General features: G+C 38.2%; 1 protein-coding gene across 3 annotated transcripts in view; it reads right to left on the minus strand.

Annotated features, from left to right (window-relative positions):
* The window catches only part of SERGEF (secretion regulating guanine nucleotide exchange factor), a 147,580-nt gene that overhangs the window by 90,284 nt on the left and 30,251 nt on the right, over nt 1-27,045 (minus strand). For all 3 annotated transcript variants that reach the window (XR_009958504.1, XM_062576508.1, XM_062576507.1), the window contains one exon: nt 20,513-20,673. Coding sequence is in view for 2 of the 3 variants with exons in the window: in XM_062576508.1 (XP_062432492.1) it covers nt 20,513-20,673 (161 nt within the window). In the remaining variant the exon portion in view is untranslated. The remainder of the gene's footprint in view (nt 1-20,512; nt 20,674-27,045) is intronic.

Below are 27,045 nucleotides of genomic sequence, written 5' to 3' on the forward strand. Positions count from 1 at the left end.
TAATGCTATAACTCCAAGTTCTCCTAAATGTGAGCTACGCTTTGATTTCAGAATTGCTTCTTCGAGGAGCAGAGATACAGATCAGCCTTTCCACCATGGAGGAAGCTTCCTGCCACTGAGTAACACCAATTCATAGCATACTCATGCAACACCCAGATCTACCCTTAGTCAGGGGTGTTCGATTTCTGAACACTGACTGTGGATATAAAATCACTTAGAGAATTCAAGGTGCCTTAATCTTAAAATTTTATTGCCATTTCATTTCTCAATCTCTGGCCGAGGACGGCATATTGAAACATAGCATCTAATCTTATTATCCTGTCAGCTCCCTACAAAGGTGAACAGAGCTTATAGGCAATCCAACCACATGAGCAAAAGTTTGCCATCCGATACTCACTGATAAGACAACATACTTAACATGCAACTCAGCAGAAAAGTTTGGCAGGTTTCAGAAAAAAATTCTTTAGTGAAGGCTTTTTATAGCCATAGCTTCTAATAATGCTGCCACTAGAAAACTTGCTCCTTCCCTAGCTTGTGGTTCCCTTTCTGGAACAGCAGCAACACAAATGCTCACGTCCTTGTGCCCAGATCATTTTCTGCAGAATTTTATGTGTATTAAATAAGCTGAGCTACAGACTTGAAAGCAGGCTGCCAGAGAAGCTCCCAATCACAGTCTGCTTCTGCACAGCTGCCATATTACCATTACAACACAAGAAAAATTAACCCAGACATGCAAGCTTTTAGGGAACATGAAATGAAAGATCCCCCTGTCTTTTTTGTGTGGTGTTTTTTTTGCTTTTGTTTTTTTTTTTTTTTGTTTGTTTTTTTTTTTTTTTTTAATCATTCTGTATCTAACACTTAGAGTAGATTCAAAGAGTGGCTGGAAATGGAAGAAGACAGTTCTATAGATCTATTCAGCTCTGTGAGTCGAAGAACAAATAAGTGGAACTCAGTTTTCAAAATCTTCCAACTCTCTATTTTGGCATATCACATCTCAAAAAGCAGGCTGGCCTAGAAACTTCAAGCATGTTTAACTCAAGAGCCCTTCACAACATCTAATGCATAGGCTATTTATCATAAATTTAGGCACTTATTTTTGGACTTCACCTTGGAACAGGAATGACTGACGGTTTTGTCAGCACTAGAAAAGTTTATAAATCTTGCCAAACATATCAGTGTTATGCCTTTCATAAGTACCTTATACAGACCACAAAGATATTCAGAGCTCTCTGCAAAGCTTCTCTAGCGTCACAGCAGTTGTGTCAACTTTGACTCAATGCGAAATCAAGTCACAACTGTAACCACCAAGATTTACCATTTCCACATGAGTAACTATCAATTTAAAAGCATTTAAATAGTGTAATTTCTAAGGTACTCATTTCTCCTTTGTCCATCTGCACAGTTCCTACACACACCTTAATTTGTTATGTAACATCATTGAGAAGTATCTAAAGCGCACTAACTCTGTGGTTACAAAGTTCCCCACGGGCTATAGAGAAGGTTGGAAAGGTTGCAAACCTGCAAGAGGCTTCCTTCTTAGTGCAAGACATCCTCACAGATGAAAAGCTGGCAATTTTACGCTTTCTTACTCTGCTGGCTTCTTGCACAGCAATTTAATTTAATAGGTATCATGTGGAATTACAGATCCCACAGCAAGCACATTCAGAAAGGTCCTTTTACATTGTCTTTGTCTTTTAAGAGCCTCAGATGTTTTCAAATATTTCAAACAATCTTGCTCTGCTGAGGCACCCTTACATTGCCTGCCACTCAATCAATGAGACGCCTCTACAGCTACATGTGTTGCATTCCCTGTGTGCTTAGAGCTGCTCAGATTTCTCACTGGTTTCAGAGCATACAACACAGTCACCATCTGTGCTGCCGGCACCAAAGCATACAACAACTGGGGATTTCCGTATCTGGATGTAGTGCTGACAATGCTCCATCACTCACCAAAAAATCTTCAACAAAGCAGAATCCTAGTCAAAACCACAGGATGATATCTTCAACTGGCAGTGATCCAGTCACCTCAATACTTTGCCGCTTGCTCCAGACACACAGTAGTTAGTCCCCTCTTCTACTCATCCATGTTTGAACTAACACACTTTCTTTTCCTCCTTATAAACATCCTACATGCACTTAAATATCCAAAGTCTCTCGAAGTTTTGCCACTGTCATGATAGCTACAAACAGGGGAAGGGAAATGGCAATAATGACACTTCAAATCAACCACAAACCATGCCAAATGACACTGCTATAGTTTTCTCCCTGCTCTCCTGTGTCCTGCTGGCAAGCATCTCTTGTATTATACTTAGGCTGTACACACCCCTGAAACAGTATTTTTGTTTGTATTTACACAGTACGAAGTATGAGATGATCCTGCATAGATCATGCAAGCTGCTGTGAGAATATAAATAAATGAAGGAAGACTTATTTTGAATTGTTACAAACAGAAAACTTAGGGAAAACTGAATTCTTCCATTCAACCCTAACCATCCACATCATTTATCAGATTTGGACTCCTTATACTTTATTTTGTAACCTTCCACAGCACTAATTTTATTCCAGTCAGCTTTTCATATTACTTTCTGCAAAAGATACCCGAGACCCCCCTTGTAATGCTTTTCCTGCCATGAAGAATCTGCATCTACCACAGTTCTGTTCCTTATCCTGTTCTCCTGGTGGAAACTACATTGGAAGCAAGCATCAGGTGTACGCCATGCAATAAGGCTACAAAAGCAAAGGTGACCAGCAGCAAGACTGATGTGTTGGACAGTTTGTGAAATAATTCTTCAAATGCCAAGTGATTTCATGCCAAAAACAGAACCACAAGCAACATGGCAACAGCAATGGTTTTCATAAAGAATGCAAAAGATCCCTTGTAGCTGTCTAGCAGACTTCAAAAACAAAAAGTCAGAATCTTGGGCATGTATAACACTTTTGTAAAAAAAAAAAAAAAAAAAAAAAAATCATTGTGAGGCCTTTAATTCAAACCCAAAGTAATTAAAAGCCAAAAGAAAAAAAAACAAAGAAATTAAAAAAAATACATGAGAAACAAAAGCAGTACTTATAGCACAGTTATTTTTTGATCAAGCTAACTTAATGTGTCAAAAATAATTCAGATAAAAAAAACTAGTTTTGAGTTTAAAAGTTCATATACCTAAGTCTGAGAATGATTAAAAATGAAGGGAAGGTCTTCAGACAAGCAAAGATCCTTAAAAAGAACTGCAGACAGCATACATGATTCTAGATGACTAATGCTGTAACTCAGAAGAAACACTCAAATAAAAGTGATTCTCATAAATCAGGACTTTCCAAAAAACATTCTAATGATGATAAAGTCACATCAGTATCACCTCTAAACAACCTTTTGGCTTTCTGATTATCCTTGAAGAAAAAAATGTTTTTTATTTCAGCATTGTAGACATTGAGTTTCTCAGCTTTCTGAAAAGCAGAGACTGTTTTTAGCAAACTAATTTCAGTAGCATATCTGTCATGCAGACTGTGCATATATTACTACTCAAGGGTAAACTGAGGACAGGGAGAAGGGCCTAGAACTGGAACAATTCTGACAAATTCTTATAAATCGAGTAAATTTCAGCATACACCAACATGACTTAATTTTATATGACCAAAGAACAATTTATGCTACGGAATAGCATAAATAAAGAAAGAAGAATGAACTTTCAGAAGGAAATGATTATTTCGAGCGTCAAGATCAAGCACTCCGATTTTCACCGTACGGCTATTTCGATCTCAGTGTAGTATCTTAATAAATTTTCTCCTTTCAAACTTTGAAGTATGAAGAGAGTAAAAACAAAGAAAAGAGGCCAACTAATGTTAGTGCTTCTGGGTTAAAGCAAAGTAATACCACACAGAACTACTGAACTATGAAGCAGATTTTTTTGCAGGTTATTTCAGTCATAGTCATCCTGTCCACAAGCCAGGACCGCAAATCTTCTACCTGTCACTGACTAACAGAATTACCTTATTTTATCCAGATAGGTACTTTGAGGCTCTGATTGCTTATGCAATTTCGCCATACATTTTACTGTGCTGGAAACACGTATTACAGATGATGGGGTGGGACGTATGGGTTTTAATTCCCTTTTCTGCCACTGGTTGCCTTCCTAGTAAGAAGCATTCTATCTACAAACTGTACTTGACTTTAGTCCTTCACATTTAAATAAACCCAGCACTGGATTGAAGCTTCATAAATTTGAATTTTGACCATGTGTGGAAAGAGTACAGAGGATAGAAATAAGATCTTGTGATCATAGGATAATTCAAATTGAGTGGGTCCTCAGGAGGTCTCTAGTCCAACCTCACACTCACAGCAGGGTCAGCAGTGAGATCAGGGCAGGCTGCTCACAGCTTTCTCCAAGTAGGTCTTGAAAACCTCCAGGGACAGAGATTGCAGACCTCTCTGGGCAACCTGGTCCACAGATTGACTGTCCTCATCATGAAAAAGGTTTTCCTTGTATCAAATCTGAACTCCTCTTATTTCAACTTATGCGCTTTGCCTCTCATCTTCCTGCTACCATAAAGAGTCAACTTCTGTCTTCCACATGAATCTCCTTGTAGATACTGTCAGGCTGCAAGTATGCCCCGCCTTGCTCCCCCCACCCCCCCCCCCGCCTTTTCTCCTCCAGACGGATTAAGCCCAATAAAATACTAATCATGATATTTTCATTTACCAGTTAACCTGGTTATTTGGACAGTTATTCTGTTTAAAAAAAAAAAGAAAAAGAAAAAGAAAAAAGAAAGAAAAAAACAAAAACAAAAAAAACCACACAAAGCAAAAGCTTTCAGCTATTAAATACATGGTCTTCAAAGAAAACACAAAACAGAACTACTATCCACATACAGTAAGTGCACCAAATACATATGTATTCTGAAAGAGTAAACAGTTACAGCTGTTCATATAATATTATCATAACATTACAACACTGGACAGGATTCTCATTTATAGTCAGCCCTTAGACACTCTGCTTAACAAATTACATTTCTATCCATGCTGAGACATTTTTATGTTATACAAAAAAAAGTGGCAAATGTGGAAGTGGATTGACCCAGCCTTTTTTGTATGTTTGCATATCCAAACACCTTAATATGAAGTTTTAAAGTTTTCCAGTACCTGCAATAGCGAGGCCTTAATTATCATACTTTGTCTAGAGGGTCAAACAACTAAAGGATTAAGCAAACACAGTAATTTTTTGTTTTTCCTTTTTGAGTCCTGTTGTAATGATCTCATATGAAAGGACTTTTTAACTCTGATTTTTACAAGGTGTTCCCTCCTCTGTAAATATTTGCTCAGAACAACCCACACCTTATGTCTCCATTTCAACATCACCAACACTACTCACTGTTAGAAAAAGTCTCCTACAATTTGAAGATGAGTGGGTTGGTTTTGCTCACCATTTCAAAATAAAGCCAATTAAGAACGCAGGACAAGCATGGAAGTTTCCCATCTGAGTGGCAAACTACTTTACTAAATTTGGGCAGCCAAACAGAAAGCTAGAATGGAAAATCTTATGCTGCTTGAACACACAGCAGCAGTTATAGCAACGTTAAGATATACCAGTTATGGTTCATATTATTGCAGTTAAAGTTCACTTTTCTCTGATGAGCTACGTGCTATTACACCACAAACCTTCACAAAAACAAATTACACTTTCCAAGCATTAAAGGCACATTAACAAGACATAGGTCATGGGAAATTCAAACTTCAAGTACTTACTGAATCCAATAGATCACAGAGACCAAATCAGTATTAGAATGAAGAAGAAGGTTACATTGACTAAAATAAAGCTCTCTGAAATGATTAAATAATTTTTCAGACTATGATAACATATATTCTAGTGGCTTAGCTATCACTGAAAGAGTCATTTAGACACAATTTCACTTTTAGTCATTTACTGGAACGTATAACCTTCTGGCACAATTCCAGAAAATTTCTCAAGTCCAATACAGAAAATTTCACATCAGTCTGAACAGCAACTAATAATATCCTACACCATACTGCATGAATTGCAAGCTGCAGTAAGACAGACAGCAATACAGTAGCATATTTTAAAACTATCCTCATTTTTTTGTGCTCTTCAATTACATCAAAAAAAAAAAAAAAAAAAAAAAACATAAGGGACTTGACAAACCTTAACTCCTCTCACCAAATATTCCATTGAACAAATTATTTGCTTAAGAGCCAGAGTAAGCATACTAGTGTTGTTTGTTAAAGACAAGTGAATGAATTGACTAATATTTAGTTCCATAAAAACATTTGCACTGAGCCAAACTCTGCTACACTTAATCATCTTTATCTTGCTTCTCAAATCAACACTAATCAAGCACAGTCTGCATAGCTGAATGTAAAACTGGATGTTTGGTCAAATGACATCTACAACACTGTTATCAAAAAGCATTTTAAAGAAGCACCATCTGAAGCTACAACAGAAGCTGGCTTAAAAGCCATAAGATTTTTAAGAGACAGTATAAGGCTTCAATCTTGCTCTTTGATTTGGGTATTGAAACCTGAAGTTTCAGGTTTTCAAAGTTTTTTTCCTTCTTCCTTAGAAACATACTTTCAAGGTTTGTTTGGGTTTTTTATTATTATTACTAATAATAGAAGCAGACATATCAAATATCCATAAGAATCATGGATCTGAATATTTAAGACTACTTTCGAGAAAAGTTTGCCTTAGCACAAGCACCCAACCTCTCATAAGTGATCACTATGATTACTGCCTTAAATGAATTTCAGATAGATAACTTTGATACCATTATCTTGTGACAGCGACCAGAAACAAAATGATCACCTGGCTTTACAACGTGGTGCACAACTCTACTGGCTGGACAGGACAGCACTCCACTGACTTGAACATGCCTTTTAATATCAACATTAAAGTTGACTCAGCTGCTCCTGCTGCATCTTAAGTCTCCAGTTAAGACTACTATACATTTGCATTGCCTGCAAATGGATATCAAAGAATTCCATATGCAAGAGATTCACTACAAGAAGTTTTACTACAGATAGGAATACTCACTATTTTTTTTTCCCAATCTTTATTCAACTCTCTATGAAGGACCTAAGCCTTGCTGCTTGCTTGAGTTTTTACCTTTTCTTTTGTCAGTGTGGTTTTGGGGGTTTTTTGTTTGCTTGCTTTTTTAAGATACACTTTAAATTAGACTGTTGTTCTAAGACAGTTTGCCCACAAAGGTGACTTGAATGCACTACCCACTGGGACACGACTCAGGGCAGGAGACAGACCCATAACGCTTTCAGATTTTATTGTCACACTAAAACACAAAGGGTAGTATGGACAACGCACTCTTTGTGGCTTCTAGATGGCAAGATGCATTTGTGCTTACTGAAGACTTGGCTAATAAATTGCTCTTGTAGACATCTAAAACTGCTGGTGCATCCCTTCTGCTCTCCTGTGCTCATGCAGTTTACCTTGCAATGACTGGCAATACGCTCACTATGCTGGTATTCAGCTCTTCAAATATCTTCATCCAGTATTGCCAGGCTTGAAGCGATTTACAGACAGAACAAAAGGAGAACATTGGGAGATTTTCCTACATTCAGCAGAGCTTACGCTCTGAGGAGGAGGTGCCGAATGTACTTACTGACCACTTTAAGTCTCCTAATCACTTCAATGTCTCTTGCAGCAGGATCTGCCTGTGGGGAGGAGGGAAATGTGCTGCTACATTGCCAAAGGATGGAAAAGTTTATTTAAAGATCAGGCAGCTCTGTGCAAAACTCAGCTGAAAAGTTTGACATAGGTCCAAGGAAAATAAAACCCTGCTGCATCTCACCTTGGGGTGTTACCCTTAGCTGAGAAAAAGGGTAAATACAAAGGGAAAAAAAAAAGTTTCTGCAGCATAGGAGTTTCTTCTTTTTATCCCAAATGCAATGCAAAGGCAAGAGGATGTGCAGCGTATGGAAAATATGTCCTTGAAACAGTGACTAACAGGCCTGAACTCTGTCCCCCCCAAAAAGATCCACCCAAATCACAGACTTTAAACATTTTGAGTGCTAAAGATACCTGCTCATAGCAGCTTCAACTCTCTTTTTTCTCTGAAAAATACTTACGTATCAAAATGTTTACGACCAAACGCACTTTTTTTGCTTTTTTAAAAACAGGTAGCAAAGCTGGGTCCATTGTCCACTTCTCATGGGCACTCTGCCAAACGTGGACAGTGTGGCAGGCTGGTTTCAGTGCACAGTGCTGGCTTCACAGTAGCCACTCCAGATTGCTCTCGGTAGGTCCAAACAAGAACAAGTCTCTTGGGCAACAGAGAGTAAGAGAAAAACAGGAGAAAACCATAGAAGCAAAACACCTCCCCAGCAAGCGCCAGCCAGGGCCTGTGTAATGACTATGGTCCTGCAGAGATCATTATGTAAATTACAAGTGAGAGCAAATGACCTGAGCTGTTGAGAGGTGCAACTCAGGCTAATATATGACAGCTATGGGGATTCTAATACAGATTCTCTAAAATCAAAGTACTCCCCTTCAGTTACATCTAGCTACATACAAATTGCATGTAACGAATGTATAACAAAAAACTTCTGACATCTCTCCTTTGCCATGAATTAAGAATTCTTGAGTGAATAACATTAAAATAACCTCATTATTTTTGCTAGCTCAAACATAAAACTAATTTAGCAGCATGGTTCTGATCATCTCAATGTTTCTGATCCATTTTTTTCCCTGAATATCAGCCAACACATAGTATTGAACACAAGAAAATAAGCCAAGAAAGGTAGATGAAATCTGAGTTATTTGGTGCATTACACATTTTACTCAATAAATGTATAAGCTCACAATACAAGTGCATCACAGTTGATCACATTTATCTGATATGAATAAACAGATTTGAGTTTGGTCTCAATTTCTCAAAGAGCATCAAAATTAGTGAATGTTCAGCCCAGTAACACCAAAAAAAAAATAAAAAGCATTTCTCTTTGTCTTCAGACTGAAAGATAAAGCACACGTAGGCTTATCACATGGGAAAAGGTGTTTCTGAACTGTTTCCTGTTGTCAAAAAAAAAATAAAATAAAAGCAGCAATATAATTTCAAACTCCTTTACTAATAAAGGTATCTACAAGAAGTTGTCAGCAAGTAAAGGGGAAGGAAGGGAGTGCAGGCCAAAAAAGGTGGAAAGAGTAACTTGAAATTTATATATGAATTCAACAGTGATACATCACAGGTCCCTCAAGTACTTATCATTACTAAATTTGAAGTCCTCAAATAAAATCACTTTATTACAATTATCTCTGGCATGGCAAGCTAAGCATGAACTCAACGTAAGTGAATAAAAGCTCCTTTCTCATTGGCTTTCTGCCAAACTGGCTGCAAAATGAGGCCTAACTCATAGTTATCCCTAAAGAACCTGAACACTGTCAGTCTTACTGCACTCCTAACCCATACGACCACAAGACATTATAAAAACCTCCGTGAACCACACCGAAGAGTGGAAGAGGACGTGGTACTGCCCTCATTTGTTGAGGAGGAAACGGGGGTGGGATGCAGATGATCTCTTACAAAGGCACACGTTAAATCTACATCATATCTTATTTCCTATTTCTGGACAGCTTTTCAGCTAAACTCAAACAATCCTATCTTAAGATCATTAAATAGCATCACTGTAATTCATAAATACCACATTCTTTGGTTTAAAAAAAAAGTGCATTTTGCTGCTGTTTTCACTCCCCTCCAAGCAGCCTGCATTTCCACATTGCTGCAGCAAGCAAAACTGAAGACAGTAAATTAATCCTGTAAGACTTAATGCAAACTGCTAAACCAATAGAGCCATTTCAAGTATTCTCTCATTTTCCAAGGCTGCAAATCTCAATATTATGTTCTGCTTAGGAAGATTCCAGTCCAACATTTAAATTGCATATACAAAACTGTGTAAAGTTTTACAGTATCGTACAGACTGTAAATGCATTTCTGCAAGTCCCTAAATTTTTATTAGCCTCCATTCTGTGTGATAGAGGTTCCATTTATATCTATAAATGCTATGTTAGCATCAGCAGTATAGACGCAAAAGTCTTACAGAGATGCAATGAAATTTAAAAGTAGTCTTATCATAGATTTCCATTTTCTCTCTCCTTACTTAAGGATTTCTATTGCCACATGGTACAACAATAAGCATCAATCCTGTATTATTTTAAAAACAGAGTAAGAATCAAATCACAACAGGTGCTATAAAAACAATAGAAGAAAAGGTTGTAGTTTATTTTATGAAAAGGCTAGGAACATCTGCTCCCACCACTATCCACATGACTTGCATTCCCAGTGAAAACCTAAGATTCACTGAGAAGTAGAAAACAATTTGTTCTTAAGAAATTGGCATGCAGTTTCCAAGTAAACTTTACAAACACCATAAATTTTGAATTTTCAGTAACAGGTTGGTACTTACTAGCTCAAGATCAGGTCACTTATTCTCCTAGATACCCACATGACTGATGGAAGTAGGAATTTTTAGTGATTAAATTTTAAAAGGGGAGTAGGGGTAGTAAAAAAACAAGGAAAGATCAATTCAATAACTGCTGCTTCCGGAATCTATGCTTAAAACCCTCACAAGAGTACAAAAGAACAATTCTATCTTTGTGTATTTAAGTCAAAAACTTTTCCTGAAATTACCAAAGAAAATGGGCTTTCCCACACCCAGAGAGAAAAACAAAACAAAGAAAACTAAGAGAAAATTAAAACAGGAATGGAGAAGACATGAAAAGGGGTAACAGGTTTCAAGAATGAAAAATACAATCTATGCATGCACCTGTGCAAAGAATAGAGAATTTATAAACACAAAGACAAAATATCACACCTTGGCATACATAAAAGCAATGACAGAATTACATAGGTGGGTACACTTGCAATATATCTCATCATAGCACTTAAGTGAATGTTGGACACTAACATTCATCCCTGACAAAGTAACTGAAACCTGCTAGATAGGCATATACTATCATTCCTTCCCTCTTGTGAGGGTCTACTAGACCTTGTGAGGTCCAATAAAGTCTGGCAATTTTAACAGAAATAAGCCAAGGTCTCAGATTTTCAGGGCTTTAAGTGATTCATAAAACATGAAACAAGCTAATAGCAGAGGCTGCTGGTAAACCTTTGCAACTTAAGCTGGACAAAAGGGATTTCCACTAAGACACCTACCAGTAAGAACAGTGGCTATTTAATACTTGTTAATTTAACATCAGCAACAAACATTATGCCAAACAATATTCTGGAAAAACAACTACATCATAAGAATTCCTCACTCTCTTCCTAAATACTTGTTACCAAGAAAGGGATTGTTTATACTAGCTGTAAACTTGAGAAGAGGAATGGGATAAACAAGAGGGAGCTAGAGAGAAAACAGCAAGATTTAGGAAGTGGCATTTTCAGAACCATATCTCTAAGGAAACTAACAATTCTTTTCTCCTTGATAATGAAATACATTTTTTTCCTTCAAACATTTTTATTTGCCTTTTCTATGATAAATAATCCTCCGAAGCGTCAGCAATGGGATCATAAGGTTTAGCTATCTTTGTTGATACCTGATTACATGCCATATACACTGAATTTAGTGAGCCTTCTGCAATCAACTGCCAGGCAACTAAGAATAAACCTTTAGGCAGGTTTTAAAATAGGAGACAGTTTAGTACTTTTATCCTTACAGGATTAGACCCATCATTTTTACTTTTTCTCCCTCGTCCTCCCTTCACAAATTTGTTTACTTACTTTGCTGGAAAAACATTTGAGACAGCATCCACAGCCTATGGTAGACAAGGTATAAACCACACATGGAGTTCAGAGGTAGCTTCTGCCTTCAACATCACAGCCCACATTAGAGGCAAGACTGTCAATAGGTAAAGGAGATTAGAGACCAGGTGGGAAGACTGACAAGTCCCTGTCATTTTAGCAGGCTACCAAGCACACCAACCCTTGAAACTTGCTGTGTGCCAAGATGGGGACAAGGAGTAGCAATAAGCTTAAGCATCACAACAGAAACAAGTTTCATTATCTGAATCTCTCTTTAAACAGAAGCGTCACAGTAATTTACAACATGAGCACAAAGGCCAGAAAGCCTGGCAGGGCTCACAGCTTAAATGACATAATGGCAAGTGCAAGCAGGGAACACCAAAGCCATCACCAGTGTAATAAAATGAGCACAAAACAAGTTCAAATCAAATCCAAAAGCCTTAACTTATAGGTGGAGAGAAAACAGTCCGTGCTGCCTACGTAAGGTTCTAACACCAAAGGTCTGTTCAAAATCATTTGTCCCAACATACCTACTCAAACAGTGGAGCAGTGTTGGAATCACTCAGGTCTGTCCCACCTCAACCATCTCTAGCATACCACCAGGTACCCCAGAATTACTCAGCCTATCCCTAGCTGCATAACAATCTATTAACAAGTAATTCTTCAAAAGCAACATTTTCTCAGTTTTTAAAGGGGGAGGAGGGGTCAAAAGAACTAATGAAAACACTTCCATTCATGCAAAAGAGTAAGCAATTAAAGAAAACATTCCATATCAAATTCCTAGGAGAGTAACTTGCACAGTATTTTGCCTTGACTAGTTCTTTTTAAGACCATTCCTGTAATAAAATCTGCCAGAAAAATTATCACTGCAGTAGAAGTAAAAGACGACATCAACAGCATTTTTGTACCAATAAATATCTTGGCCTAAGGTTCTGGGGTCAGGTCAGCCAAGTAAAACAGATGATTAATCTGACCCCAAATCATCATTTTTGCATTATTTTTCCATCCATGAAAGGAGCTATGGATGAGAGCCCTTTGCAGAGAATGCTGTAAACTGATAGCTTTTTTTTCCAGTTCACTACAGTTTCTTATTGATTTTCTCTCATTTTAGTCTGCATTGATTTGTTAATCCCTTCTCCATAACAGTTCTAATGACTGAGAATAGAAAACTATATGCGTTAAAGCCTTTCCTCCAACCTCTTGCTTCGAATCATAATTCCACTTAGATTTGGAACCTATCCAGGCATACACCCATAGGACATACTTTACAGAGAAATCTTTGTTTAGGCTCTCCATGGGATCAACAAGGCAGCTGGAATAGCCTTAGTGAAATAGGACAGGATTTCCTCCCTTACAGAAGCCACCTTCTAAGGTGGATGCCAAAACAGGCTTTGGCATAATACTGAGCATATTTTTCAAGCAATTTTACAGCATTACATATTAATAAATATTAACTGCATCATCAATGTGAATGATGCTAGTGAAGATCCATGGTATTTGTTGGTGCAAAGAAATACTTTAAAGGAACAATGAGCTGGGTCACAACCTGTCCATGAGCTCAGAGTGAGTAGCAATCGTGCTGCTCTACTTATTAGAGCAGTATACACAGATCACAGTTTTACACAAGACATCTTCGACCAGTCATTTTGGATACTGCTAACAGACCTTAGCACATGATACAAAAAGCTCCTTAAATGCAGCTGTCAATTCGAGCTCACTGTTATGGCTACACTACCAGTAGCTTAGCATGCTGGCACAAGCCATGGCCACCGCAGCAAGTAGTTGTCATACCTTTCCATTCTCCCGATGCTTTGAAACCTGCACATGGGTTATTAATTTGGGCTTTTAACTGCAACAGACAATCAAATGCAAAAATGATTATTAATTATGAAGCTTGAACCTTTTCCCACAGTCACATTTTTAACACCTCAGTCATTCTATGCTGGGTTTCCAACTCCTAACTTCCTTCCATTTCACTCCTCTCCTATTTCATGCACATCCCAGGCAAATCAACCCTTCATGGTCTCCCATACATGTTACATTCAACATGGTCCTTGGCTGCTATCTCACTGGTACAGCATCACCCCAGGAGAGCAGTTTTAGCCTTTCCAAATCCTTCTTTGCCATTCACTTAGTGCTAAGAATTTTATATCCTTCTCCCTTTCTGCAATGCCAGCTGCAGAAAAATTGGTATGGTGATAAGGAGAAGCACTGTGCTGGGAACAACTATCATCTCCTCTCAGCTATCCAAAGATTACACTTCTAGGCCAAGCTGGTGACCTAGGTTCTCCTTATAGACACAAGGAAAAGAGTAAAGCAAAGCACCTCATCCTCTCAGCTAGTGTTAAATACCTGAGCTTGATTTCACGAATTTATTATTCACAAAACAATCATGACCAGGTAACAGTTTTCATGGAGCAGATCTTAATAGTTTCAGAATAACTTCTGCTGCTTAACACATTTGTACTGCAAACTTTCAGGAATAACTGTTTGCTGTGCTGCTTTAATTGTCTCTCTTTCAAGCCATAAAGTATTCTTTATTAAATGGAGCCATGTCTTAACAGGATAAGAAAAGCATAGAATAAAAAAGATTGTTACCAAGCCAAAAGCTTGTGTTTGAGTTGCAGCAGTTTGTTACCACTCTCACTTTCCTGATAGGAGAAAGAAAAGGAGAACTAACCAAAGTAGATCATTCTCTTCAGTTTCTGTGATACAATTGTAAAACCCTCTCTCAATTTTGCTGTTATTGTATTGCCAGGATTAGTGCTATTCTCCTACACGGCGCTCAGCTCACGCAGCTCAAACACACCTAATCTAACACAGGCCCCTTCTTCATTCCATGCGCAGGTAGCAGCTTCCTTCTCTTGATAAATCTTGTTGTTCTCCATCCCCCATGTTAAGTTCAACAGTTTGCTCTTCTGTTTAATCTTTAATTGCAACTTTTTATATGTACAGACAGTGAATTGTTCTCAGAACCCACTTCTCCATGACATTTTCTCCTCTATCATCACTTAGGATCAACTGACAAGCCGAGAAACTGATCTCCACTCCTGCAAGAATCCTTACATTCACATTACTGCATTTCACACAGACACTCCCAAACCCACACCAACGAGAAATTTAGCAATATCATTTCTCAGAGGAAATAGATCAAGACCATTTGTAGAAAATACCAGTTCATGGAAAGAAGAAAAAAAAAAATCCAACATCACACTGCACTACCCATTTATAACCCAAGACACCGTGCATAATTTCCACTGAAGAACTATTAATTAATTCTAAAGCACAGCAACAAAAACAATCTTGCATTTCAAATCACTGTAGCACCTCCTCTTGTCTAAATAAGCACAAAAACAAATGATGCTGTATATTGCTCTCATTTGAAAGTCTCAGAGTGCAGTCTTCCCAGCATATGCGTCCGTCCCCCCCCCCATTTTGTTTTTTTTAGACTGAGATTAACAAATCTTTCCCCTTCCGCAACAACTCTGAACTAAATTAATAACTCAGTAGGATTCCAACATTTCTCTCTAACACAGTTTTTACACATCAGATTTTGGTTCTTTAAGGAGCTCTCTCAGAGCTTTGGACGTTCAGAGGACCTAACTGGAGAATCCAAGTTCCAGACTGCTCTACTGACTGTCCTTGCAAGAGACCTCAGAAAAACATCCTATAAACAATTCACAGCTCAAGGAAAGTTCTCAGTCCTCCCTTAGGGAAGACAAGTTGTTTAAAAAGACCCCATAGGGATTTTTTCAAATTCTGAGGGTTTTTTTCCATAAGCACTGTAAAGTTTCAACCAAAAAATGAAGTCTAAATTCAGAAAGACATCTTTAAGAAAAGCATGAGACTTCCTTTTAAATACCAATTACAGTCCAAATGTAGTATGGTGACAAAAAAGGTCATAATGCATCTGCTTTACATACTACGAGACATGTTTAAAATGAGATGAAAAGTAAAATTCATCAAAGCTGCTAAATACATCAGTAACAAAACTGTGACTACAAGCCCTGGTTTTGCTTTCCTCCTAAATTCACACTAAGTCCAGTTTTCCTGGCCTTCTCTGAGGTATGTTAGACAGAGCTATAGGATCAGCGATAAGTCTCCTGAAAGCCTGCAATTGACCAGTATGTCCAAGAATCACATTCACTGCCTGTAACAAGAGCAACAACTTGCTGCTCCAGAGCATGAAGCATGATCACCAGCCAAGGAGCTCCAGAACTGCCACAAACCTACTGGCCTGTAGTGTCAAGAGTCTATTAATTCTCTAAAGCTGCTAAGGCAATCTCTACTTGTCCTTGCCAGAAGGACCTCTCAGGCTCCCAAACATCAGCCTTTGCAGAAGAGCAGGCTGTTGCCTCTCTCATCATAGGGACCTCTCCTACTGAAGGATGCCCAGCTGGAGAGATTAGATAGCTTATGTATACATTTAATGGAAGCTGCAGGTAGTAATTGAAACATAACATAGATCAGAGTAATCTGACCTACCTGGAGAATGCAGACATCAGCCAACTCTCTCTTCAGTCATATCACAAATCAGAAAGCTTAATGAACAGAGGGCTGGGGTAGTACATGGGACTTGAGATCTTTGCTTTACAGCTGACTTGCTGTGTCACCTGAAACCATTTCGCTTCTCTATTTCTGCTGCCATCCACTACTCATCTTACTGATTGGCTACAAACACTGCAGACTAAGAACCACCTTTACTATGAACTTTTCCAGGGCCCACATCTGTCATTCAGTTAGGAGTTTTAAGGTAAGTTGGGAAATCAGAGGCACACGGAACAGCTTAACCAAAACATTTTTTTTCAAACAGTACTTCTACTGAACTATATTCCTGACTTATCTATGAGTTATTGAGCTTGGAAGAAAAGGAAAGTTAGAGACATTTCTACACTTTATCTCCTCCTCAAACATTCAAAGTTTTTTTAATTAGTTTAGGGATTCAGTTAACATGTATATGTTCTCAAACACTGAGAAGTAAAGATCCAGTTTAGGAAAGTTATTTCCGCCCCCTCCTTCTCCTCCAACAGAAATACAAACCTCTTCTGTTCTGAAGATTTAAAGTAAAGAACACAGCCATGGATATTTACAATACCAAAACAATAAGCATACAAACAGCCACACACACCTCAGAGATGATATATTTAATATTGTCAAGTTATTTCTCATTATGTTCCTTAAAATCCTGAACTGCAGCTTTACTTACAAAGATGCCCCTAACAACCTCTACTGAAAAGCCAAAGTACAAAAACAGTTTTCTTTTTTTTCTAAACCAAGTTTCCTTTTCTCAATATTCTTACATCTTTATTTGGTATTCTACGGTAAAGTGATGCTTAAACTGTCATAATAGACAACTAATTATTGTTATTAGAGTAGATCTCTTAGATTTGTTTACCTTGTAGGTAGATGCTTAATAGTCTGCAACACAAATGGGCAGAAAAAGGAAAAAAGAAAATATAGCAAAAACACACAAATATATTTCACAGACTTTCAGCTAAAAAGCATCATATTATTGCAACAAAGAGTGGGAAAAAAAGAAAGAGTGGTAATAAACATCCACTGTGGAGGGCCATGAGAACATGCACATTCATGATGATATTCCCAGGGTGCAGGGAAAGTCACACCTGGGATGAAAGAACACACTGGCACTGTGGACCATAGTAAGATCAGGAGAAACACAGCAAGTCCAGACTCCCTCACTAGCCCATTGGTTACTTTCATTCCCTTGCGCAATCATAAAGACTCAAGTCAGACAACAGATGAACAGAGAAGGCAATTTAGCTCAAGAAATCATGTACCTAAAAATGACAGTATAACAAAAAATCATTTTTTTCATTTCTTAACTGAAATGCCCAATCTCTCTCCTCATAAAGCTTTCTCTAACTGGGGATATGAGGAAAACATGGCTTCATATGAACAGCACTACATATCCAAAATGAATGTAAGCCTCCCATCCAATTTGGTGGGAAATGTTCAGCCCTGCCCAATGACTTCTTCTCACTTATTTATTGCTGCAGTAAATGTTTGCTGCAATATCAATGACATGCCGAACACATCAAAAACAGTAAAGTGATGGCTATTGAAACCAAAAATATCAAACAGACCAGGAATGCATTTTGACAAGGAGGAAACATTAAACCAAGTCTTTGTAACATTTGCTAAATACAGAGGCTCATCATATTTCAAACCATTTCTATTTAATTGTCCTTTCATCTGAAGAGCAGTGGATATGAAAGCACATCAGGCAGCAGATGAGTCAGATGTTCTCAAGAGCCGCAATCAAGGACGCCCCACAACACTAGAGCCTGCATGCATAATGTCTTGCACAATTGACTTCCGCTCCAGCCCAAAGTTTCTTTTCCCTGCCTAATCCTATCCCATGGCAGTCATGCACCAAAGCACTAAAAGGAAAATAATCAACAGAACTGCAGTCTCATTATTCACAAAGTTTAAACATGTGAGTCTCCAGGAACTTGATGTCCACACTCTTTTCTTCAAGAGAGAAAGCTAAAGGAGGAAATTTTAAGCTGTCGTGGAGGCATACTCACACTAGTATAAAAGAGTCTGATCTTATTCTTTTGTTTTACCATTGCTTCAAACAAATAAAAAAACCCACACATTTCTCAAGGTCAGTGTCTCCATATGAATGTGTGAAATGAAGTCAAACTCCGAATGCAACAGGTAATCCAACGCTTCAAAAACAGTTTTTAAATGGTAATTACATAGAACATCATATCAATTTCAACACAGAAGGGAGAATCCTCACTTTTTGTGGGGGAGAAAGTAGATAAGCCATATGTACAGAGACAACAGGCAGCACAGCAGATTATTTTAGGAACAGTACAGTAGAATTTAACAAGGTTTTTAACTTCAATTCAGTGCTTTGTGCCTTTTGTACTCTGTCCTCTAATTCTTGAGATCAGTCTCTCCATTTTAGTTTTTAAACAATACAAACTCAAGTGCAGAGGAAATTAGCAGACCACAACTTGACCAAAGTTCAGTCTGATCACTTAAAATGACATATAAAGATAGGCTGTGGATAAGGATTATATTAATTTCAAGCCTTCTTTGTTAAGTCAACTCTCTATTAAAATAGAAATTAGAATTATTAATCCATGGTAAATACGGAAAAAAATGTCCTCTCTGCATCCATTTTAATTCAGCTCTCAAATTGGACCTCTCCAAACAATAACAAAAGGAAAAGGGATAATTTGTAGTAAAGAAAAAACAGCTAAGACTTGTACCTATTCCACCTGGTCTATATACTGCAATTTAAAAGCAATTTTTACTTAAAATTTTAACTCTAGCATTATTTCATACCCTTGAAGTGAAGTAATTCAGGCTCTTATCTGGTTTTTCCTTTTCTCATCAATACAGCTCCTCTCAGGGTACAAATGATGCTTATTCTTGATCACGCATTTCTTAATTCATCTTCACGCTGCTAGCTCTGCAAAGAATGATGCCTGCTCCAAAACACTGCCACTGCTAATCATTCAAATCATGTGTCCCATAGATCGGTAAGGAGGAATAGCACTGAGGGCAGAAGAATGAAGATGAGTTTGTTTTCACACTTCCTTTCCAAGAAAAATATCTGATTGCATCCCTTTCATTCACCTTCATGGATCACTTGTCCTGCCAAAGTGCAAGTTCCTCCAGGCAAAAGTTACGGCTGCTTTGGCCTTGTGTTGTACCAGAAAACAGAACTTCATGTTCAAGACATTGCCCAAAGCACAGATGAGTAATAGCATGAAATAGATACAACAGTGGCGTTCTTTGCAGATATTTAATGACAAAAGCAGGGACATCAAACTAAAAATGGGCAAGAGATGTTTGAGACTCACTGGAGGTAAACACTGGGCTGGAGGGACTGTACCCTCCTGAGCTCTGAGGCTCTACTTTACATCTGTGAGCACACACATACATAGAACAAGGCTCATGGTCAGAAAAGGCAGAGGCTGGCTCTTCTAACAAAAACTTGTCAAAAAACACCCTACCAGGGGCTGAATATACCTCACAGCTGAAGCAGTCAACCCGCACCCCCTTGCCTTTTGACCATCAGCTTCCTCGTAGGGAGACGTACGAATTTTGACTGAACATCTGCCTAGATAGCATAGAAACACTGCCTCCCAACAGGCTGCATCTCAGTCACCAAAAAAAGTTTCCAGGCAGTACATGCTATGTGTTGTGCCATACCACACCAAACACTCTGAGCCCCTGAGTAATGTTTTCTTTCTGATCTCTGTGGTTTCAGATAGGTCGCTTTTTCTCAGATTAGCCATATGAAAAGAAAACCCACAATACCACTGAAGAATGTTACAAGGTAAATAAGTATTTCTGATGTGCTTATACAGCTGGAGATAGAAGTTGCTACTTTTTTATTATTTGTCAGCTAGAAAAAGGCCACTGGCTAAGCAATTAGAGGGCTCCAGACAAGAGTAGCACAGCAGTTGGGCAGGGTCCCACCTCATCTGCTACACCTATTTCCGAAACGTACTGTTATTCAAGAGAATTCAGCATCTTTTGCTAATAGTAACTGTTTCTACCAAGGACAAAAAACAGTCTCTGAATGCAAAAGCCTTTTATAAATTTGAAATAATTGAATCACATTAACTCTAGAGCTTACAGGAAAGGCACTGAGGACTTTTACTGAAACATTTGGAAAAGTTATGTTAGGAAACTGTTCTCATTATCTTAATGCACTCGAGAAAAACCTGGCGGGGGGGGAGAAGGAAATAGTAATTTTCTTCCTTACCTGAGATGCTCCCTCCAGGCAAGGCACTGAAATAGGGATGTTACATAACCGCTCCAAGTGTTGTTCCGATGCTCTGCACACCTCCTGTTCATCGGGAACCACTGCACACCTTCCAAGTTGCCCATAGTCTGCTCTACCCCAAGTGAATATCTTGCCAGTTTCTAAACACAAAACATATTTCAAGATTATTTATTCATCAGGACCATGGAACATCTGGATACCAGTTCCAAACTAGAATAACTCTTAATGTATTTACTTCTATGGGCATAATAAAAAAAACCTACTAAATCTAACTAAAAACATATTATAGTAACATCAGCTACTCAAACTTCAGTAACTCGCTTTCCAGAAGAACACCGTCTTTGGGTGGCTTGGGCTCTACTAGAAACCATTCCAGTAAAGCTCCACACAATATTATATGCTTTGCATAAAATACAAACACTTCAGTTATGAGACATTTTTAGTTTAACAAAAAGCACACACAAAACAGTTTATTCTGAAGCCCAAAAGATTCTTTTTGCCTCCAAATATTTGCCAGAGAGACATCCATCCCATGTTCTGTAGTTAAGATAACGTTTGTATTTTACTCATAGAAGACACCTTCTTTCACAACTTCTGTTAGCAGAGAAATGGCTCTCAGGACAATAACTGGTTAATTAAGAACATCTTCACAGTTGTCACTAAGCACTGAAAATGCACTGATTTGTTTTCACAGGAATCACACACGAGCCAAAAAAGGTTACTCTAAATGAAGTCAAGAGTATTGAAATCATCCCTTGCTCCACACAGGATAGACATGCAAAAGCCTATCCTCAGGTATGGACAACATCCACAGAGCAATGTCTTTTACTTTCTGTTCTTAAGAAATAAAAAAACAAAACACTAACTGCTAGTTTTATTTTGTTAATGAAGCAACTAGATCTCTGCAAATTAAGTCATGAAAAACTGTCCCTACTGAGCTTCCAATTCAAAAGGCTACTTAGACACAGCATAAACAATATGTTCTCAACTTGGTTTTAACTGGAAGCAGCAACTCACATTCCAGCCCCCAAAAAACTGAGGTGACCCTGAATTATGTATGTACTTAAGCTTTGCCTCATACTCCTCTCTAGACATGAACTCAAGCAAGTCATCAAGTCAGTCATAAGCCAAATGATCATTTTTTCCTCAATTCTATTTCAAGTCAAGCAACGAAACTTAAACACACACACACACACACACACACTTCTGCCTTCGTCAGTTAGTACAGACGTACCACACAGACTTTCCAGAGAAGGCAATTAGTGGTTTTATTAACACATGCCATAACACAGACCTTTGAAAATCTAAACACCTTCCTTTTCTTTTGGTGCTGTTTAGCTGTCTCGGAAGGGGCAGAGGTGGGCATTGCTGGCCTGTGAACTTTAAGTTGACCACGTATCTTAAAAATAAACTTCAAATCCCCAACTGAAACATATTTTAATAGACAAAAAGTATATGCATCTCCCCTGAAAATCTGCTAACAGCGGCTCTTTTATGTTTACATTTCTCCAGCTTCATTCTCTCAGTTCACTGATAATGGTTCTCTGAAGTAACTAAGTGATAAAATTAGTTGCCCTTTCCTTTCAAGGGCACAGAGATTTTCCACTTCAGGGAAAAGAAGAGACCAGTCACGTAATACTTTTGAAACAAGAGATGTCTTTCAGCCCAGTAACTTCATTTTGTTAAGTTAAAATCATTAAAACAAGTTTTATTAAGCAAATTCCCAGCATAACTTATAGAGATTAACAGTTTGCAGTTGCATAAAAGAAGTAACATATTTAGCTTACACTTTGTACAGACCTCTGCTAAAAACATCTGCAGCTGCGTAAGCATTGCAAAAAAGCTCTGGCATCAGTATGTAGTAACAAATTTAAACAAAGACTTGGCCTCAAGACTTTTCTACAAGACTAACTTACTGCACCTATTCAGAACTTTATCAATGGACCAAAAAAGGACAGGCAGACAGTTCTTTTTGTATTAACTACAAAGTTGAATTTTAGGGAATTTAAAGCCAGAAAGAACATCTGTATCATCTAGTTACATCATTAGTATATTACAGGCTCTCAAATTCTACCCAGGGATTGCTGTATTAATACCAAGGACTGTAGTTCAACTAACTAAAGCATTTCAACTTTCACAAGCCAAAAGGCATTAACTGCAACAGGCAAAAACATCAGCAACCCAGAAGGCCTCTGGTCAGGTAGGTAGTGCATTTGATGTTACAGACCCAAACCCTCAAACACAATCTGTAAGAGGTTTGTGTCAGTCTAACTTAGAGGAAAAACTCCCCCCCAAACCCCATTCAGGTGCTCCATTTAGGCCCAAACACAAGAACACCAGTCACGCATCTAATAAGGATGATCCTTTCCACCATCACATCAGAGTTCTGCTCCACCTCATCTCATGTCTTTCCTGCTTCTGGTGTCTGTGGATTCAAATGAAGGCAACCTAAAACCCTACAACATGCCTAAGCAGATATCAGCTTGGAAAATGATCTTCCTGTCCTGCAGGTGACCAGCAGAAACCAGGAAGCAGACCTGATCACTGACTAACCTGAGTCAGTGCCATGATGATAAGCTGCTAGAGGGAGCTCAGGGCAAAGCAGGCAATTCTGGGGCCTGAGCAGAGAGAAGCACAGGGGTCTGCTGCTCCCCAGGTTGCAGGATCAGAACAAAATACCACAACCACTTACTCTGAAGTCAAACTAAACTCCCCTATGAATTTAAGGCCAGCAAGTTCATCATTCACCCCAAGGTACTGTCTCCATATTTAGCTGTTCCTAATGTTAAAACAAAAAAAAGAAAAAAAAAAAAAAAAAAAACAACCACCATATACACACCACCCCAACCTCTCTCTCTCCTGTCAGGTTTCTGACAGGATTCTTAGACAGAATTTGTCTAATTATAGTTGCCATCAACCACCTACTTAGTCTTGGTGAGCAATGATGAAAAACAAAAAAAAAACAAAAAAAACTTTCCTCCACCACCTACCACCTTTTCCATGAGCTGTTTATTTTTCTTTTTATTTTTTTCCCCTGTTGCATGGAATGTATTGGACTCCCTAAGGTACACTCAGCAAGTCTGTTATCAGTTTTTCAATTTTTGATTTTTGTAGTCCTACACTGAACTTTCAGCAGTAGCACCAAGTTGAAACATTAACAATAGAACTAGAAGCCATATAACCTAGTGGTTTTATTCCTCCAAGTCTTAAACACTTCAAAGTACTCATATCTACTATTGCAAATTATTCCAATAAATACAGTGGAAATAAAGAATGTAAGCATATTTTCAGGATTAAATACAGAGACATCAATAATGTTTAGCTACAACAAAACGCCTTCCATCCATAGATTCTGTTCTCTAACTAGTCAAATACAGAACTACCTATACATGCAAAAACACAAAGTCTTCACAAACAGAAACGAACTGTGACAAATCACTTTTTTGTTGCCATTACAGGGGGAACAAGTTTAGGGTAGCAATCAGTAGACAAACATGGAGAACTTTCATTCAAAAAATAAAATCAGACAAACCAATTTTTGCTTTCAAGAAGAAATTTGTTAAAGCCTAAAGATTAAGCAAGCAGTCAACCTTCTCAGTTCTGAGAACAGCTACTCTAATCAGTGGGAATTCATTCCCCAGAGCTGCTCCTGTTTGGTGAGCAAGTTCCCTCCCATACTCAGCATCCTGCTAGTGGTGGACCATTCCCTCTTTTCAGCAGAATACATCTGCCATAGAATCCTTGAAAAAAAATTTTTTTAATGTCTTTGCTATGAGAAATCCTAACAGGAGATGATTTAGAAGAGTATTCTTTATGAAACACTGATTATATTTTCAGCAATCAGAAAATCTCAGTCTGAAGTGGAAATTTCAGGCTGAGGCAATACCAATACATGGAAAATTCCAACCAAAAAGGTGAAAGTCTTGTCAAAATCTAAGCAAAAGAAAGCACTGAATAATGACAGAAAATGCTAAGCAATTGTAATGAAATGTATTGCCACTGCGCTGCTTATAATATAGATGGTATTTTAAAACGTTCTAAAAATATTTGAGAAAGACATTAGTCATACGGAGTAAGGAGGCTGCAGGATGAATTACTTAAGAATGAAGGGTGATATAACAAGGAGTGTTGGTCTAATATTAGAAGAGAACAGTTTTTAATTAGAAGTCAGGAAAACATATACAGTGATGAGTCAACTGGACAGAGAATACATCAACCATGGAAGTGGCAGAGGCATCAGAAAATGAGGTATTTTGTAGCAGACTCTATACAGTAAAAGGGCATAAGAGGCAGGAGATATTTCTATAGCTTGTAAGAAAGAAAGAAGCATATAATGTTGGAAAGCTTTTCTAGTTCTCTGAAGATACTAAGGATGCCTAGTAAGACTTCGGTCTTGCCATGTTCTGTGCATGAACATCCCAATTCAGAAAAGTACTTCAACAACTGCTCAACTGAGCATCCACATTGTCTGAGTTGACTTCATTGCAGTTGTTCATTTTGCCACCAGGCACACGCTACATCAGGTAAGGGCCACAGGGTTCACTTACATTTGGCATTGAGGAGCAATAGATATAACTCCTGCATTCTCTGCCATTGCAGTGTACATCTTGAATGGAACAAACATACAATACAGCAGCGCAGAGAGCTAGGAGAACAGGACAGAGGTCAAAAGGTTAAAATAGACAAACTTTCCAACAGCCGCCTAAATAACATATATAGTACATAACAATACGCTACATCACTCCAAATTCTACAAGGTCACACAGACCTAGTTACACTTTCCTCCTGCTCTGTGAACTGCAAAGAGAGCATTCAGCAGCAGCTTACAGACCGCAACAAGTCATCTTTATGGAATGTGGATGAAGACCTGCGCATATTCAAGTGCTGGGGCACTACACCAGCAATCCACTATCAGAAAGGCTCCTCTGCATTTTCTTCAAACCTTCCTCCTGTTCTAATGCTACTACAAAGCATAGTCAGTTGAGAACAGCCTCAAAATTACAAGTTTCACAGCCTTCAGAAGTGTGAACCTTCAGATTTTGCCAATCTAGCAACACTACATAAAGCACTTTCAGTTTGTTCCATGCCTGACACTGCAGCTCTTGCTGTGCTGCTTTATGCTGCTGCTGAGGATGTAGAGTATGTTATTTTTCCATTTTAGCACTTTCACAATCCATCTGCTCAGCCATATAAATATTTTGAGGTAATTTTCAATAAAATACCCCTTTTGGTCTTAAAAATAGGTCCATTTCACTGTTAAACAACAGTGAAATAGGGATACTGCAATTTACTTATTTTTACATAGATTCAGCTTCATCTTTGTATGAATTTTCCTGTTCTAAGATAGCATGATTGTACTAGTTTTATCTCTTGAAGCATCTATTCAGTATCCAGACATGCTTTGAACTACCCTTTCATAAATACCAGATGAAAGAGTTCATCTAGGTTATCTCAATTCATGGGTGCATTAACAATTACTTTGCAAATCAACTCTGACTATTCACACTGAATGCTTAATCTTATTCAAATCTGAAATAGGAAGTTCTATATAAAATTCCTAATGCCTCCTTTCACATGAAAATCCACAGGTGTGCACATTAAAAATTGATATTTATGGGCCACTTTTGCCTTCTCCTTGCCCAGCCAAGAGCAAACCAGCACCTTTCCTGATAGAACAAAGGCAATAGGACACCTTTATATAAAAAAAATCCACTCAACCCTCCCCAGTCCTTGTCAGCTGAAGACAATTCAATCAGCTGTCGGAGACCACACATCACTACAACACCTACAGCCCAACACCACTATCTGAGCATGGTTTCCTTACAAAATAGGACCAGCTGCTCTGACAGAGCTTTAAATGACCCCTTCATCCTTTTACACAGGAATCCAGTGTAGCAGAGCTGCTCACCACTCATAATCTGTACTCTTTCTATGACTTTGTTACAAATTTCTATGTCTTCATAAAACATGATACATTGGTGAAATTTTTACCCTATTCATCTATATTGCCTATTAGAATTGTATCAAAAAGAATACAAACCTATGCACAACCATACCTCTTCAAGAGAATTGAGATCAAACAGTGGAAGTACCACAAGAAAGGCAACAGTAACCCTAGAGATCATTTCAATTGTCATTTCCAGCCTTCTGCAGTCACAGATTACAATACATGCCTAGTTCAAGGATAGTCCATGCAGCATCCACTCAACATACTGCAGCTCACTAAAGGCTCCAAACACCCCATAAATAGGTTCAAATCTGCAACTAAAGGCCAAAAGTCGCAAGTTTTAAAAGAACCTTAAGGGTATCACCAATATTCCTGCAGTAGCTACAGATTTGTCAAGTGGGACTCCTACATGCTTCAAGTAGGTCAAAAATTTCTGCTTTCTGAGCTCCACTGAAAGCCCAAAAATCTGGTGACAATAAGTTTATGAACAGGATAAACCAACCAGGCACCTAAAGGATTTCACACCACTAGGATCAGCATCTCATCTGCAAACTGGCTTCCCACT

This window comes from Rhea pennata, chromosome 5 (genome assembly GCF_028389875.1).
Source record: "Rhea pennata isolate bPtePen1 chromosome 5, bPtePen1.pri, whole genome shotgun sequence".
Classification (NCBI taxonomy): Eukaryota; Metazoa; Chordata; class Aves; order Rheiformes; family Rheidae; genus Rhea; species Rhea pennata.